Below are 19012 nucleotides of genomic sequence, written 5' to 3' on the forward strand. Positions count from 1 at the left end.
GCCGTGGATGGTTCTGATCCTACTACTATACCTCATCTAATTACTAGAAAATTTGCAAATGCGTCATAAAATAAAAAAAAGGTCACATTCTTTGCTAAAAAATAAAGGAATGTGCCACCTTTGTGATCTTTTTCAACCAGAGAGCTGCTGCAAATACCTAAAAAAAAATTCCCCCCACCAAAAGACTTTCAGAATGTCCTAAAAGTCAGACCAGTGAACCCATGACACCCGTGAGTCTTGAGAAAGAACAATTAATGCTATAACCTATTCTGTATTTTAGCAGATTTGTGCAAGTTGATAAAAGACCATTTTTTGTGTATGCTTTCATCCACTCTTGCAACTAAATTGGTGCCCTATTACAGCATTTCTCATGTAAATAAATGTGTCTCCATGGTAACAGACTACAAACAGTTTCTGTGTGTAGTCAGACGCAACAGTAATGTTTAACTTCACATTCTCTGCTTCTTCTTTTTACTACCTAAGAAAGTAGCACCGAAGACAACACACGACTGTGAGATAAGACCACACACAAGCACTGTTTGGAATTTTTACCCTCTAGACAAAAAAAAATTGCGTAAGAGCTGTATACACAAAATGGGATTATGTAAACAACACGATTTACAACATTATTTTGGTATTAGAGGAAAAATATATACATATATATAATTTTTGTAAAGATGTAAGTGACCTTTAAGAAAAAAAAAGTGTAAAATACAAAAAAACCCCAATAAATAAAGGCAAAGTAAAAAAGAAAAAAAAAATCTATTGAGTTCATTTGTTGCCCTGAAAAAAAATAAAAGCAGTACCTTCAAAGTTTTTGGATGGCTTGTAAGAGTCGTTCTTTACAATCATCTTGATGAGACTCATGCACTGAACTATGAAACGCTCAAACACTATTCCTTTCCCGGTCTCCGTAAATACGTAGCTGACTGCAAACTCCAGCGCTCTCTGGATGAGGGGAATGAATGCAAATGGGTGCTGGTCCAGAAAATCTAAAAGCTTGGGAAGAAATAGAAAAAAAAAGCTAGAAAAAGGACGATTCTAACTTTAATCACCATTAATTATCAAATAGGAAAAGAAAAGAAATTTAGTAGGAAAGAAAATGAAATTTCAGGGAACTCAAATGATTGAATAGTCTATGAGCATCTATCAAAGGAAATGGGGATATCTACCCAAAAAATGCTCTGCTGATATAAAAATATATAAAGTTTATTGACACAACAGTATATATAATATATATGTATATATATATATATATATCTATATCGATATATATATCTATATATATGTTTATATATATATATATATATATCTTATATATAATATATATATATATATATATATATAATATCAGAACTATAAAAATACATATAAAAAAATAGTGAAGAAGCAGCTATATAGGCAAATATGGGAAGAGTCAGAAAATAATGAAGAATAGTCTATAGTGCAGAAAGTCAAATAAATGCTATAAATTATATAAAATAGAAAACTACCTTAAAGTATAGATATCAGATATTAGGGCCCAAGTGGCAGTGCAAAATCTAACCTTGCCCAAATAGCTTATACTTTGAATCTAATGGAGATTACACAAAATAAATAACTAATTCTGCAAAATAACAGAATCAGACTGAACTAAAAAAAAAAAAAAAGTAACAAAAAAAACCAAATAATGGCCCAATAAAATACAAATAATGATCAGACTAAAAGCAGGATATATGTGTAGTCCTAAAATAGACACCAACATGTGAATATTGCTAGTACTGGCACAGATTAAACTATATTACCTGATGACATGAGGCTAATTAGGCCGCAGTCACAGTCTAAGAAGAAACTTGACGTGTGTTTCGCTATTAGATTAGCTTCATCAGGAGGTACTAAATTTAAACTCGCTCCTCACCACAGAAGAAAGAGGAGCAACAGTACTGCTCAGTACACTCAGCAATAGCGCATTTATGACCTATTCTGTGGATAACAGATTATAAATGTAGAAAAAACCCTTTTCCCCCCTTCACAATCTATGACGTATATTTATCATCTCTCTCTCGTCTTCTGGAAGAATGACTGATTTTCCCATTGACTTTTTGTTACTCAAGTCTAGCCCGAGCTCGATTCATGTTTGGTATTTACTAATGTTGGGCGAGTGTGCTCGGCACTTGATCAAGCATCAAGGCGTTCGGGTACTCAGCAGAACACAAATCACAGGCTTACTTCACTGAATGACGTGAGCTGGCACCATAGCGAGAGTTGTTTGCAGTTTCTGACTGGCCCTCACTGGAGGTCAATACAACGTTTTTGGTTGTAGTGTATCCAACAACAAAAAAAATATAGCAGTTCTCTTCTTTGATAGGTGGGGTCCTGAAGAGCTTCATTTTAAGGAACTCAGCATTTTGGGGTAAAGGTTTGACTTTGACAAAGACACAGGTCAAGCAGCCAAAGATCGCTGTATGTTGCGGGATAATTCCAGTGCAAAAAAGCAACTTGTGAACATATCCTTTAAGTGTATTTTTTCTAAGACAACCTTTTTTAGGCACCAGCATCTGCAGATAAATAAAGCAGAGGGGATGACGTAATTGTCAAAAATTGTGATTTAATTTTGGAAGAGATGAGAAGCTATGGTGAATAATGCTTCTCTTCGTCTGTAGTGTTGCGCGAATAGTTGACTATTCGTAATCGCTAAACTGTTAGCGAGCACTGTCCGCTACTCGCATATTGGTTACGAGTAGCGGACGCACTGTAAGTCAATGGGAAATACTCGTAAGTAGCGAGTAACCTGAAAGCCATACTTTTCGTGCGAGTAGCGAATAGTACGGCTTTCGGGGTACTCGCTACTAAGCGAGTATTTCCCATTGACTTACAGTGCGCCCGCTACTCGTAACCAATATGCGATTAGCAGACAGTACTCGCTAACAGCAAAGTGAGTACAAATAGTCAACTACTCGCTCAACACTATTCGTTAGCTCTCCACCATTGCCCAAGTTCTTCCTACACAAACAAAGGGATTTGTGCAACACAATTAATTTTGGAATTTGCTGAGAATTCAATTCTCTAATTTACATTGGTGGGTTTCCCCGCTAGCAAACTATGTCCCCCAATCTCTGTGATGGCCAGCCGTTTCACATATAGGTCGTTCACTGGGTCTTCTTCAGAAACAACTGCTCGTCATTTCCGAACTCACCGGCAGGTCTTTGGGTACAATTTAATGCCCATCGAGCAGAAATATTGCAGAAAAATTATCCTAACATTGGAGAAGGGTTACAGGACTTAGAATGGACGGACCCATAATACTGCATAGTAATCATTTATCATGATCCATTACTTCTATAGAGTTCACATATCACGTGGGACACAAGAACAGACAAGGCCACACACTCCCACCAGCTATGTTATGGCAGCACAAGCCTAGTAGGAATCTTTCTAAAACAATTCATCTCATTTTGGCTTTGTAACCTGCGATCCTTTCCAGCGCGTTCAATAGAAATAAAGGTCATTACCGAAATGCCTGAAATATTATTAGATCCTGCCAGACGATATAGACGACGACTGACAGCGCGGCACAGAACTGGTGCGGATTCATTTCTGTCCGCTCCTTTCTACATCTACTGTAAATGAGGCACAAACAATACATTACGGCATGATTTATGGCTCGCTCGCCGACAACTACTGGGAAACTGTCCCAAAAATCAAATTGTAGTTAAAAGTAAAAACGATGGTCCCGAGTGTTGAAAATGGAATATGTGGACAACACATTTAAAGTGAAATTGTAGCCCCCGCATAGTTGGGTAAAAAATGGTGGGATAAAAAAAAAAATGTATATATAATTAGGTATCAAATCCCATCTCATTTAGAAAACCATAGTAATGTCCTACTCCACAACTGAGCTTCTGCCTCAGTTCCTGCGGTGGCTTGCATTGAAGGGCGAACACAGAGATAGGCCCGAACGGGAGGACGAGGGGAGGCCGGACCCGCAGGAGCTCAAAGAGGAGGCCAGCAGAAACAACAAGAGAAAAAAGATCCAGGAGAGGCGGAAAAACCCGACAGCACTAAAGCTAAGGGGTAGACAGAAGGAGGTGAGCATGCTCACGAAAAGCATAACAGAATTGCTCAGAGGAGCCAAGCAGGTTGAGATGGCAGAGCTGTCGAATGAGGACCTACTAGCCCAGCTCCTTGACAGTCTGCGTAAAAGAGAGCATAAAGGACCGTCTCCGACACAAAGGCATATCTCTGCTCTGGAACAGAAGCTAGATGCAGTTCTGCAGATTGTTGGTGACCCGGGACGAGCAATCCATCAAGATGGTGAGCTACTCAAAAGTGTAACTTTCGAGCTAGAGAAGATGAATACTGCCCTGCCCTCCGTCACCACTCGCCTCACAGCAATGGAAAGAGCATCCGGATTCTTCATGCCCAGGCCTCAATGGGGGTTCCTCTGCCCAACATACCAGACCTCTCCTGAGGGAGCCCGACACTGATTAACCAAGCCATCGCCCCCCTCGCTCAAACAAGCTCTGTTGGTGGACTCGTCTTTGATGAGGATGATTAAAAAAAATAATAAAAATAAAAATGTACCGTATTTTTCGGACCATAAGACGCACTTGTTTTCCCCCAAATGTTGGGGGAAAGTGGGGGGTGCGTCTAATGGTCTGAATGTAGGGCATGGCTGCGGGGAATGAGGGTGCTGCGGTGGAGCGGGTCATCAGGGGCACGAGCAGGCAGCAGCAGCGCCTGCCGTGACCACGTGGGCCCGCTCATTACATATGCACGCCCATCCTCCCGCCCATCTATCAGTGCTGAAGCCGGGGCTGATAGGTGGGTGGGATGATGGGCGTGAACGCGCACATAATTAACAGCCGGCCGTGATCACCCCTGGCAACTACAGCCTGGAGTTATTATGTGCGGCTGTTTTCACTGCTCCCCGCGCATCATCATCAGCGCGGGGTGCAGTGAATCAATGTACTCACCGTTCCCCCTCCAGTCTGCCTGCCGCTCTGTGTGGACTGGAGACTAGCGGTGCTCACAGCGATGCCGTCATCGCTGTGCGCACGTGTGTCTTCACAGCCGCGCCGGCAGACTGGAGGACAATACATCGCAGTGCTGCAGGGAACGTGGCCGGCTCAACACAGCACTGCCGGCACAGACAGGAGGAGGAGCGACGCTGCGTGGAATGAGGAAAGGTGAGTGTAAACGTTTATTTATTTTTTTGTGTGCCGCAGGATGGGGGTATATGAGCAGAATGATGGGGGTATATGAGCAGGATGATGGGGGAATATGAGCAGGATGATGGCATATAGCAGGATGATGGGGGTATATGAGCAGGATGATGGCATATAGCAGGATGATGGGGGTATATGAGCAGGATAATGGGGGTATATGAGCAGGATGATGGCATATAGCAGGATGATGGGGGTATATGAGCAGGATGATGGCATATAGCAGGATGATGGGGGTATATGAGCAGGATGATGGGGGTATATGAGCAGGATGATGGCGTATATAGCAGGATGGGAGCACATACCAAGATGCAGTATATAGCAAGATGGGGCTATACCAGGATGAGGGACATAAATATATACACACAAGGCAGGAGGATCATTACCAGGATGGGGTACCTTAGTAGAGAATTTGGGGACATTACCCCCATAACAGTGTCAGCAGCAGATCCTCGCCTCGCCCCATAACAGTGTGTCATGACCACATTTTTTGCTTAAAATTTTATTTTCCTATTTTCCTTCTCTAAAACCAGGGTGCGTCTTATAGTCCGAAAAATATGGTGTATATATAATTTAAAACTCAATGTACTTTAATAATTGATATTGCAATGGAGAGGGCAGATACTGGTGAATGTGTCCTTAAAAGGGTCAGCAAGATCAAATTGGTGAAGCGTCCAGTTCCCCATCTGCACAGCAAGACTATGTGCACACACTGCAGATTAGGAGTAGAAATTTTCTGCACCAAAAAACGCACTTTGTAGCAGAAAAATGCACCAAAAAATGCATGTTTGCCGATTGTGCACTCATCTTGGTAGATACGTGGGGTTGCATCTTCTTATATTTTGCTATGTCTTTGCGCTTATCTTTAGACTGACTAAGGGTCTGTAACGAGAAATGTTGTGCTTAAAAGAAACTATAATTATAAAGGCAAAGAGTATTTAGCGATAAGGAAGCAACGCAATAAAGATGAATAATTCTATATGCTTTCTTAACGCGGGGTTGTTACGCCATCGGCACCAGTCACCTCCAGTGCCGACGTTCCCGATGCCAGATAATGTCTTGGTGTTATTCATCAGAACAGGACATGGACACCATACCTGCGGATCATGCACATGTCTGGGCCGGGGTGTGGGGTCATATTGTCATTAGAACCGCTCAGAGAGACGTGAGCAGCACCGGATGGGGCAGGATCGTCACATAAATCAAACATGGACGGCAAAGCCAACTAATATGAAACATACAGAAGTTAGAATCAGTTCAAAGGCGGGTAACTAGACTACTACAAGGAATGGAGGCCTCACATATGATGACAGGTTGAAAAAGTTAGATATGTTTAGCTTAGAAAAAAGACGTCTCAGAGGAGATCTCATTTATATGAATAAATACATGTGTGGTCAATATAAAGGACTGGCACATGACTTATTCCTTCCAAAGACAATACTAAGGACCAGGGGGCACTCACTGCCAGAGGAAGAAAAGCGATTCCGGCAGCTAAATAGGAAAGGGTTCTTTACAGTTAGTGCAGTCAGACTGTGGAATGCCGACCACAAGAGGTAGTAATGGCAGATACTATAACAGCTTTTAAAAAAGGGCTGAATGATTTCCTCAGTACACACAACACTGTTGGTTATAAGTGACTAAGGGACAAAATATATAATTGGTGGAGGAAGATTGAACTAGATGGACCTAGGTCTTTTTTCAACCTACAATACAGACCAAAAGTTTGGACACACCTTCTCATCTCTAGAACAACTGTTAAGAGGATACTTTGTGCACAGGCCTTCATGGTAAAATAGCTGCTAGGAAACCACTGCTAAGGACAGGCAACAAGCAGAAGAGACTTGTCTGGTCTAAAGAGCACAAGGAATGGACATTAAACCAGTGGAAATCTGTGCTTTCGTCTGATGAGTCCAAATTTGAGATCTTTGGATCCAACCACCGTGTCTTTGTAGAAAAGGTGAACGGATGCACTCTACATGGCTGGTTCCCACCGTGAAGCATGGAGGAGGAGGTGTGATGGTGTGGGGGGCTTTGCTGGTGACACTGTTGGGGATTTATTCAATATTGAAGGCATACGGAACCAGCATGGCTACCACAACATCTTGCAGCGGCATGCTATTCCATCCGGTTTGCGTTTAGTTGGACCATCATTTATTTTTCAACAGGACAATGACCCCAAACACACCTCCAGGCTGTGTAAGGGCTATTTGACTAAGAAGGAGAGTGATGGGGTGCTACGCCAGATGACCTGGCCTCCACAGTCACCAGACCTGAACCCTATCGAGATGGTTTGGTGTGAGCTGGACCGCAGAGTGAAGGCAAAAGGGCCAACAACTGCTAAGCATCTCTAAGAACTCCTTCAAGACTGTTGGAAGACCATTTCCGGTGACTACCTCTTGAAGCTCATCAAGAGAATGCCAAGAGTGTGCAAAGCAGTAATCAAAGCAAAAGGTGGCTACTTTGAAGAACCTAGAATATAAGACATATTTTCAGTTGTTTCACACTTTAAGTATTTCATTCCACATGTGTTAATTCATAGTTTTGATGTCTTCAATGTGAATTTACAATATTCAGAGTCATGAAAATAAAGAAAACTCTTTGAATGGGCTGTGTCCAAACTTTTGGTCGGTACTGTATGTAACTATGAAATCAACATTTTCCAAGAGCAGTTTCTACCCTGAATTCTATCACTCTCCAATCGGTGACACGTTACTCGCCGGGCAATGGTCAAGGTTCCTTTCCAGGAAGAGTAATAGAGGAACAGCACAAAATATTTAGAAAATGTGCTCCCGAATTGTTTTTTTTTTAAAGAGAGCGGATGAGGCGTATTAAGATTACCGTAATATTCTTTACATGTAACTTTATGTGGACAATATAATTGAAGCAGAGGTAACGTTCATTGATTCACTGTGTAGCTAGAGCAGAAATCGTAAAAAAAAGAACGACAAAATATCGCCCACACTGCTGCCAATATCAGCCATTAGCGTGCTCTAGGGTAATGGCGTGGATTATGCGAGGAGACACTTTTGGCTGAAATGATAATGACAGTTTCTTAAGTCAGTATTGCTTGCTCCGGCTCCGATCTACGGGAGATTAATGGCTGTTTTCAGATAAGCTGCACTAATTAAGGCTGATGTCACACGGGGCTGCAAAACACGGAGGATCTCTGGTTATAGTCTGTGAACTGAGTGGCTTCCAGTTACTTCACGGCTTAGAGGCTCCACAAGTGTTTTCTCAAGATCTCCCTTCACAGTAATTCGAAGGGAAAGGCAGAAAGTATCTAAATGGTTTCTTGGTGAGCCAGAAACAGCTAGACACGGGATTCTGTGTCTCTAAACTCCTCTGCATTAAATAAGGCCCCAGTATCAAAATATGAGGACCCCTGAAGATATGAAGACTTATGTCGACATCAATTTGGACCTTTTATTTCCCATCAAAAGCAAATGTATTAGATTTCTTACTGTCGTTTCAGCAAACGATGCATAAACAGTACAAACAAATATAAGAAACTTTGAAATAGATCAGAAAAATATGTTACTTTCTACACTTATGAGCCACTTTTTTTTCCATTACTGACTCATTAAAGGGAATCTGTCAACAGGTTTTTGCTATGTTTATTGAAGGCAGCATGATAAAGGGAATGAGACACTGATTTCAGGGATATATCACTTATTGGGTTGTTGCTTACATACAATGAGTGTTTTATCAGCAGGAGACTATCACTACAGTAATAGGTGCATCCATTTGTGGTGGCAATTTTATCACTGTAAGGCCTAAGCCACACGGCGAGAAAATCGGTGCGAGTGGAGTGCGATAAAACATCGCATTCCCCTCGGACCAATTCTAGCCTGTGTGTCAGCACACATGAGCAATTATTTACTCAGCCCTAATCGGACCGAGAAAACAATCGCAGCATGCAGTAAGGTGAGACCCTTTTCTCTCGCACCCATTCAAGTGAATGGGGCGAGAAAAAAATCGCACTGCACTCGCGGTACACCGGTGTACTGTGCGTGCAGGGCGAGAATCACAATAGTCGGCAACGGAGGAGAGAGGGAGAGCAATCCCTCCCTCCCTCCCCTCCTCCATGCCGGCCCGCCCCTCTGCAGTGCTGGTGCGCCCCTCCGCATCGCCGACCCGCCACCCGCAGCTGAGGTCCGCTCGCAGGGTCGGACCTCAGATGCAGGCACACTTGCATGACACTCGGCTCCTGCTGTGCTGCCATCACGAGCCGAGTCTCATGCGAGCATCGCAGTAGTGCCACGCGTGGCCCCGGCATTAGCACGATAGATTGACTTTCTCAGATTTTATCTATTCACTTATTTGGTTGCTCATAGAACCAGCAACCTGCCAGCAGCATCAACTATTTTAAAAAATCCCCTTTCCTGTTTAATTGGGAGCGTCTGTGTCTTTTTTCTTTTATTTCCATACAATGAGTGTTATATCAGCAGGAGATTATTTCTACAGGACTAGATGTCATGTGCATCCTGGTCCCACTCCGCCGCCAGCACTAATTAGCAGCTCACTGTCACTATACACAGAAACATGTGGTGTGGGTGGGGTTAGCTCTCTGAGGTTTGCTATATCTAAAAACTCTGATTGTGTCACAACTGCTGCACCCAGTAAACCAAGTGATACATCACAGGAATCAGGGTCTCTGTCCCTACATTATGCTGCTCTCAGATGAAAAAACATGTTGACAGATTCCCTTTAACGCATCGCCACTAGTGATGGGCGAGCCCAAACTGTAAAGTTCAGGGTCGTGCCGGACATCCAGCGTCCATGCATGAACCTTGTAACACGGACTTTCAGGGTAGTCAGTGTTACTGTTCAATTTCAATCACTTAGATTACAAAAAAGGAAGCAAAATGGGGAATAAAGCAGCACAATTATACTTACCAAACATTTTTCTCTGTGTTTTGTAGTTATTTCTTTTTACTTACAAGATTAGTAATGGGGGGATCTCATAGACCCTTACCCATGACTAATCCAGGTTTTGTGGCAGCTGTGAATTTTTTGACAATTCACAGCTGTCATTAACCCCTTATATTACTCCGATTGCCACTGTTCCAAGGCATTCTGGAGAGCCAGGTAAAGTGCCTGGATTGTTGCATCTAAGGCATGGGCCAATTCTGAGGTGGCTGTGGGCTGATATTTTTAGGCTAAGGAGGGCCCAATAACCATGGGTCTTCCCAGCCTGAGGATACCAGCCACCAGCTGTCTGCTTTATCTCACCCGGGAATCAAAATTGGGGAGGACCGCAAGCTATTTTTTTAATTAATTATTTATTTAAATTATTTAAAAATAGGCGCATGGGGTCCCTTGCATTTTGATACACAGCCAAGATAACGCGCACAGCTAGGGGCTGCAGCCTGTGTTATCATAGCTGGGTACCAAAATACAGGGAACTCTGCAACATTTTTCCAATTATTTATTTTTACACTCCACTCCACGGACCCAGACTGCTAGTGTGAGGGCAACCAATCATGGACACCGGCAGTCTGACTGCAACCAATCACAGACGCTGTCACAGAGGGTGGGCGGGGAAGTAGTGAATATTCATCAGCTTTAATAAATGGACTCAGAAGCAGTGTGACAGCCGTGCAGAGACACGGTAAATATGTGTCTTGCTTTAATTGCCCTTTTTGCTTCCTTTTGCAGCCTCGTAGCCCTTACTAACATCACTTTATAACGCTTAAGTTTGGGTCCCTTGGACTGAAACAGGGTTCAGCGTCCAGGCTCAAGTTGGAGGTAAAGTTCAGTGCCCAACCAGACTTTTTTTTAAAGTTTTTTTTTTTTTTTTTTAAGTTCGGCCGGACCACTGAGCCCGAACATCGGAAGGTTCGCCCATCACTACCTTTCAAAAACAGCTCAAATCCACATTAGTCAAATCAAGAGGCGCAGACAACTCACTGAGGGATCAGATGCAGCTGCCTATTGAACACTATGCAAAGGACAGATAAGCCCAGTGCGAGGACAGGAAGAGAGAGACAAAGACTATGCTTCTGCTCTCTAGTAAGTGTTTATCAATGTAAGAATAAAATTCATAGCTAAACTACTCGGCACTGCTGCATGCTGCCATTACTGAACAAGTGCTGTATAGAGACAGACAAGCAGGAATCCCTCATCTCTTTGTGACCTGTTAATGGGACACATGGTCTACAATACAGAGGGGAAATGATGACTAAACAGCAGGATAAGCTGGAAAACTGTCATAAAATGCTTTGAAACTACACAAAAAAACTCATCCCACTTACGCCAATACGCGAAGCAACAACTCATCTAATTCATGACGAACTGTGAAGTACCTTACATTAGAAATCTTACTCCAGTCACTGACTGGAGTAAGATTTGTGGCGAGCAGCCATTTCACTTGTTAGACACTCCTGAATCATTAAAGGGAATCTGTCAGCATGTTTTTGAGACCCCACCTGAGAACAGCATGATGTAGATATCCTGAATCCAATGATGTATCACTTACATTACTGGGTTCAGCCCTTCTGACACAATCAGAATTTTTAGATTTAGCCATCTAGCAGAGTTGAGACAGCCACCCCCGCCCACACCAGGCTCTCTATAGAGATTATACATTGAAAATGAGGTGCCAATCACAGCAGGGGACATACTGGACTGCTGTGGGTGTGATACTGTACAATGGTAAGCACTGCTGCTTAAAAAAACATAGCAAATAAATAACAGATCAGACCTTGCTAAGACAGGCATCCCAGTATTCTCTGTGTTAACCCTTGCAGCATGCTGTGTTCAGCTTACATAGAAAAAAACTGCTGACAGATTCCTTTTAAGAGGCGTGTTCTTCTTAATGTTTGAGGAGCGTCTGACTCACCAACACCCCTTCATGAAGAGCGACATGAAAGTAACCGTGTCTCAATGAGTCGTGCCCATTGTCTTTTGTAAGTTGATTTTTTTTTTTTTTAACTAGTTACTTATTTTTTCACCTGATATTGCCAGTGGGGCTTCTTCAACACACAGTCACCTTTTTGAGTGTTGGGCTCACATAAAACTGGCCATTTTTGTGTGCTAAGTATTTTTTTCATCGTAGTAATGCAGGTCTATATTCCCATATTCATTGTTACACATATCTTAGCACTACAGAGTGCAACTGTCTTCTTTTTGTTACTATGTTTCATGTTCAGTTTGAACCTATTCACATTAGAAAGGTAGTTTGTGCCATCAGTCTTTTTCTTGGATTACAGGGTCATGCCTACAGATTGCGCAATCTGATAGGGACCAAACAAACATGAGGTCGCCTTGCCATTAGCTGTTGGGCTCACATAACACTGGCCATTTTTGTGTGCTAAGTATTTCAATTTTTACATGTTTATCATAGCAGTAATACATGTCTACTGTATATTCCGATATTCATTGTTACACATATCTTAGCACTGCAGAGTGTAACAGTCTTCTTTTTGTTACTATTAAGTTTTGACCTGTTCACATTAGAAAGGTAGGATGTGCCATCAGTCTTTTTCTTAGATTACAGGGTCATGCCTTCTGATTGTGCACTCCTGCTCTTCAACCTCAGGCGATTTTAATTCTCCATTTGTAGGTTCCTGTCCACCCCATAAATTGTAGGGGTTTTTTTTAACCCAAAGAGAGGCATTAGTTTGATAGGGACCCAACAAAATGAGGTTGCCTTGCCACTGGCTGTTGGGCTCAAATAACACTGGCCATTTTTGTGTGCTAAGTATCTCAATTTTTACATGTTTATCATAGCAGTAATGCATGTCTTCTGTATATTCCCATATTCATTGTTACACATATCTTAGCACTACAGAGTGTAACGGTCTTCTTTTTGTTACTATTAAGTTTTGACCTGTTCACATTAGAAAGGTAGGATGTGCCATCAGTCTTTTTCTTAGATTACAGGATCATACCTTCTGCTTGTGCACTCCTGCTCTTCAGCTTCAGGTGATTTTAATTCTCAATTTGCAGGTTCCTGTCCACCCCTACATTGTAAGTGTTTTTTAACCCAAACAGACGCATTACTTTGATAAGGACACAACACAAAGAGGTTGCCTTGCCATTGGCTGTTGGGCTCGCATAAACCTGGCCATTTTTGTCTGCTAAGTTTCTCAATTTTTACATGTTTATGATAGCAGTAATACAAGTCTACTGTATATTCCCATATTCATTGTTACACATATCTTAGCACTACAGAGTGTAACGGTCTTCTTTTTGTTACTATTAAGTTTTGACCTGTTCACATTAGAAAGGTAAGATGTGCCATCAGTCTTTTTCTTAGATTACAGGGTTATGCCTTCTGATTGAGCGCTCCTTCTCTTCAGCCTCAGGTGATTTGAATTCTTCATTTGCAGGTTCCTGTCCACCCCTACATTGTAGGTGTTTTTTAACCCTAAGAGAGGCATTAGTTTGATAGGGACCCAACACAAAGAGGTTGCCTTGCCGCTGGCTGTTGGGCTCACATAAACCTGGCCATTTTTGCGTGCTAAGTATCTCAATTTTTACATGTTTTTCATAGCAGTAATGCAAGTCTATATTCCCATATTCATTACTCCACATATATTAGCACTACAGAGTGCAGCTGTCTCCTTTTTATTACTTTATTCTAGAGAGCAGACATGAAAACAAGTAAGAATTGAGGGTATTGTTACCTTGTGTGAGGAACGACAGGGAAAACGTTACTAAACACAAAAGATGGAAGCTTTCCACAATCAGAGAGAAGTAGAAAGCCATCTGAAGTATGAATTATGTGACCACAGGAAAAAGGGACTAGCTAGTGGTAATTGTCGCTCTCCCACTCCATATCGCAGCCTATTATATTTGCAATGTAATTGAGATGAAGCGCGGACCATGAACTGGGGAACATCAAAGAATAAAGTATTTCTTGCGGTGTGTGCGCCTCCTCCAACCTCTCCAAGCCGTGGGTCATTTTATTTCAAATTGAATGTTAAAAATATATTTCTAAAGGCAAGCGCAGGTGCCGGCGATAAAGGCTTCACTCCGCACTTCAGCTAAAGTGTACTAAATGACGATCGGAAAAAGGAATTAGCGCAGCGGCGACAAAGCGGCAGCTTTAACCAACACAGATCAATCATGGGCTGAATACAGATGAAGCAGCACCACGCACGGGCAGGGTGAGGATGGCTGGACAGCGTATGCTGACGTCTTACCACTTTAGTGAATAATATGATGACCTTTTCCAGCCTTTCCCTGCATGAATGTCCTGCTCCGACACCTCGACCTAAAATAAAAAATTATAAAATGATTAAAAAAAAAAGGTTTTTTTTACCTGGAGAATGATAATTTGCTATTGACCAAATCAAGAAACACAAATCATTTTCAATATGGTTTCCTTCCCTGCAGATTATATGCCCTCATTGGCAGGGTTGTCATTAAGCTTTTGCTCCCCCATGTGAGAGCAGTATGATCTAGGGGCAGAGATCCTGATTCCAGGGCTATGTTACTTATTGGGCTGTTTGCTGCAATGTTGCTAAAATCCCTATTTTACCCATTGCAGATATACCAGTCATCTGAATGTTGAGCCCTGTATAACCTCGCCCACACCACTGATTGGCAGCTTTCTGCCTATGCACAGTCTACACACAAAGCTGCCAATCAGTGGTGGTACCGAGTTCCTGAATATGAAGGACTACATGGCAGCAGGTTTACTAGTCCTCGAGTGAAAAAAAGTCACCATTTTAACAGCAGAATACTACTACTATAATTGTCAAAACTACAGCAAACAGCCTAGTAAGTGACACAGAGCTGGGATCAAGGTCTCTGTCTCTATATTATGCTGCTCACATAAATATGGTGAGATCCCCTTTAAGCCCTTGTATACCAGAGACGCCTGTGAAACACTCATTCGTCTGACCACTTTCTCTCCCAACTCCCCCATACACAGGTATGCTCAGATCAGCTGAGCGCCACCATGATCTCTATGCAAGACCTGTCAGCAACTGTCGAGCAAAAGGGTGGGTGGCTGAAATTCAACAGACAGACTCCTTCTTCTCTCCACAGACATCATCTTCCAAGGTGGTATCAAAGGTGACAGACAGTCATGTGGTTTCTTGCAAAAGAAAGTCACAGTGTCTGGCAGGGCAGAATGCTTCCTAACATTCTATTGTCCCTGCTGTTAGTATTCATTGTACTAGGTAGCGTTCCTGCTGGGGTTTCATCTCTCCCCCTTTTAGAATCCAGCAGAACCGTCCTTCCATCCAGCTGCTGATTATGAGCATTCTACATGTGCTTAAATACCCCCATCTTCCCTGCGCTTTGGCTGGTGACATTATTCAGTTCATTCAAGCTCTGGTTGCAAGCAGGAGGCTTGTACTACTCTGTGGTATCATTGTTGAAACTTTGCTAAACTTCCACCTGAGTCACCTGTGGATAAGTAGTTCATGCATTTTTCCCTGTGTGTGGTCCTCCTTGTGTCTTCTACAGTGTTTAGTGGGGTTGACAAACAGCTCATCCCACCCGTTCCCTATTTAGGGTCCAACACTAGGGATACCTAGGGTAAGATATCCGGTTCGGCGCATAGGTGTGAAACCTATCTAGGGTGGTGAGAGACCCCAGGGACCAGCAATAGGTTTTGCTCAGGGGTCACCATCTCCTCCTTCCTTAGACACAGGGTTTCCCTTCCCTTTCGCTTGGTAATTCCCCATACCTAATGTGACAGGGAGAGTTGGGAAAACCCCATACACATTAGGTGGGAGGACAATCCTGCCAGAATCAGTGGGTTTGGCCGTCTTATATAACATGTATGGGGGCCTTTAGTGCTGTTTATTTGCACATTTCACACCTTATTGTAAACCCTGGAATTACCCATTTTGAAAGTGATACATTTCCAAGCAGACTAATAAGGCTAGGTTCACATTTCTGTTGTTATGCATCAGTCACATGCGTTGCTTGACGCTTGTGACTGATGCGTTGTACAACGGATGACAAAGAACAGAAATCATTGTCATGATAAAATGGATTCCGTTGTAAAACGAGAAAGAGAGAACGATCAGCTGATTGGCCGGCTATTGTGAACGATCAGCTGATCTCCCGGCCGCCGGGTTATGTGAACGATCAGCTGATTGGCCGGCTATTGTGAACGATCAACTGATTGGCCGGCTATTGTGAACGATCAACTGATTGGCCGGCTATTGTGAACGATCAACTGATTGGCCGGCTATTGTGAACGATCAACTGATTGGCCAGCTATTGTGAACGATCAGCTGATCGCTCTCAAAAGCCGACGTCCGGGAGATCAGCTGATCGCTCTCAAAAGCCGACGTCCGGGAGATCAGCTGATCGCTCTCAAAAGCCGACGTCCGGGAGATCAGCTGATCGCTCTCAAAAGCCGACGTCCGGGAGATCAGCTGATCGCTCTCAAAAGCCGACGTCCGGGAGATCAGCTGATCGCTCTCAACAGCCGGCGGCCGGGAGATAAGCTGATCGCTCTCAAAAGCCGGCGGCCGGGAGATCAGCTGATCGCTCTCAAAAGCCGGCGGCCGGGAGATCAGCTGATCATTCGGCCGCCAAGAGAGAGACATTCATTTGAATGGTTAAACACAAGATTTAAGCATGCGCAGTGAAAACAAAAGGATTCTGCTGCTCAAAAAACGTTACCTGCTGCGTCCCTGTCGGCCGACAGTCAGTCGTTCCATGACTGATCAGTCGGGCGGCGGATGCAACGCAAAAGCATCAGTCGCAATCCACCGCTCATACAAGTATAAGGGAAATAACGGAAACCGCCAAACGGATTGCGTTGTCTATCAGAGCGGCGGATTGTGACTGATCATAAACAACGAAAATGTGAACCAAGCCTAAGGAATAATTTCAGGAAAACACGCTCCAATGTTATTTTACACAGAACACAAGTACTTTCTAGAACAGATGCATCAGGAGAGGCGACAGATACTCCGCAAATGTCACCACAGGCGCCCCCTCCTCTCACCACAGTATTGCTCCTTACAGAAGTGTCTCTGCTCATCATGCAGGCTTATGTGAATCACAGCAGTGGGGGCTTCACAGACACTTATAATACAGAAGGGGCTTTACTGTAATTTATAGGTTCTCTGAGACAACAAATATGTTTCTAAGGAGATGTTTCACTGACAAAGGGTAAACCGGAAGGAAGGGGGCGCTACTCCCCAGTATACTCACACCTGGAAGGCGACTATTTATTATTTGTTTACTAAATGTTAAAAGAAATTCTTGAATCTCAACAAAAATGACAAATTTGGAAAAGGAAATCTCTCCATTAATCTATAATCCAAGGCAGCCAATTTACTGCACACAAGATATTTCCTTTAAAAGGGTATTCCCATCTCAAAGATCCAATCCCAATATGTAGTAGGTGGAATAATAAAATAATATTAGCAAATGCCTCCAATTAGAAATGTAGTATAGTTCTCCTGATATAGCCATGTCTATTACCTCATGTGCAGGGCATTGCAGGACCTTAGGTATCCATGATTACAAACATTAGCAACTAACTGTTACTATATGCGTGGTTGTAACCATGGATACCTAAAAGTTAAATATACTCAAATGAAATCATTTAGGCTAAGTTCACACAGGGCATCTTTTGCTGCATTTGTGAGGTCACTACCAAAATGCCTGCATTTCCTTCTCCCAGCAAAGTCTATGAGATTTCTATTTTGCTGGCCACATCGGGCATCTTTTGTTGGCTGTGTTTTTGAAGATGCAGGATGTCAATTCTTTTTGCATTTTTACCGCGTTTTTGAGCCCTTCCAGTCAATAGATTTAACTTAAAAAACGCATTAGGTAAAAACGCGTCAAAAACCCATTGCATTTTAGCCGCGGTGCATTGTTGGTGCATTTTAAGATGCACTCAAGATGCACTGACAAACAAGATGCCATGTGTGAACATTGCCTTATACAGTCACATAGGGGACTTTGCTCCTATATAATCATAAATGTGGTACAGATTTTAATAATATTGTTTCCTGCCAACACAGTCTTATTACATATATAAATGAGGGGCTCCGGGTGCACCCTTGGTGTAGCCAAGTGCTCAGTTATGATTCTGTCCCTTTAATTACTATCCTCCGCCCTCCTCTTGTGATGACTGACAGCGCTCTTGTGCTGCCAGTATTGAATCCTCAGCCCACACTGACAGCGCAGGAGCTGAGCGCTCACAGTGTCAGTGTGCGCAGGTGCTTTTTGACCCCTCTGTCCTGTATAAAGCGGCTGCAGGCAGCCTAGGCAATGGTTGACACCGTGTCGGTGTGTGCACTCTCGTCTCCCTCTCCTCTCAGCATCGGTCGCACATTGCTGTGCAATCCTGTGTGCAGTGAGTGGCTGCTGCACAGTGGACAGGAGGATCGGAGGGCGCCTGCAAACAAGGGACACTCGCTGAATTCTTGACTCCTGCAATGTCGGTATCTGCAGGGCTGAGGATTCAATGCAGGCAATGCTCCAAAGTGAACGCCATTAATCATCAGAAGGAGAAAGTCGAACGGTGGTAACTTAGGAGGCGGAAGGATAAACTGAGCTCTTGGTAATGCACCTAGGACAGAGAATAGCTATAGCTAGCGTATACATTAAATGGAAGTAAACTCAGGACTACAGAACAGAAGGACTTGGGTATTCTCATTACAAATAAGCTGAGCAGCAGCACTCAATGTCAGGCAGCAGCTGCTAAAGCAAACAAGATTTTAGGGTGTATAAAAAGAGAGATTAGATCTCGTGATCCCAACGTATTGTTACCCCTCTATAAATCACTTGTAAGGCCACATCTGGAATATTGTATACAGTTTTGGGCTCCACATTTTAAAAAGGACATTCAGAAGTTAGAGTCAGTTCAAAGGCGGGCA

At 43.0% G+C, this 19012-nt stretch overlaps 1 protein-coding gene across 1 annotated transcript in view; it reads right to left on the reverse strand.

Annotated features, from left to right (window-relative positions):
* The window catches only part of IPO11 (importin 11), a 643145-nt gene that overhangs the window by 451693 nt on the left and 172440 nt on the right, over positions 1-19012 (reverse strand). Inside the window, exons 9-10 of the mRNA XM_075326256.1 lie at positions 14354-14424; positions 807-999 (exon numbers count right to left, since the gene is read on the reverse strand). Coding sequence (XP_075182371.1) covers positions 807-999; positions 14354-14424 — 264 coding nt within the window. The remainder of the gene's footprint in view (positions 1-806; positions 1000-14353; positions 14425-19012) is intronic.

Source organism: Anomaloglossus baeobatrachus, chromosome 1 (assembly GCF_048569485.1).
Source record: "Anomaloglossus baeobatrachus isolate aAnoBae1 chromosome 1, aAnoBae1.hap1, whole genome shotgun sequence".
NCBI lineage: Eukaryota > Metazoa > Chordata > Amphibia > Anura > Aromobatidae > Anomaloglossus > Anomaloglossus baeobatrachus.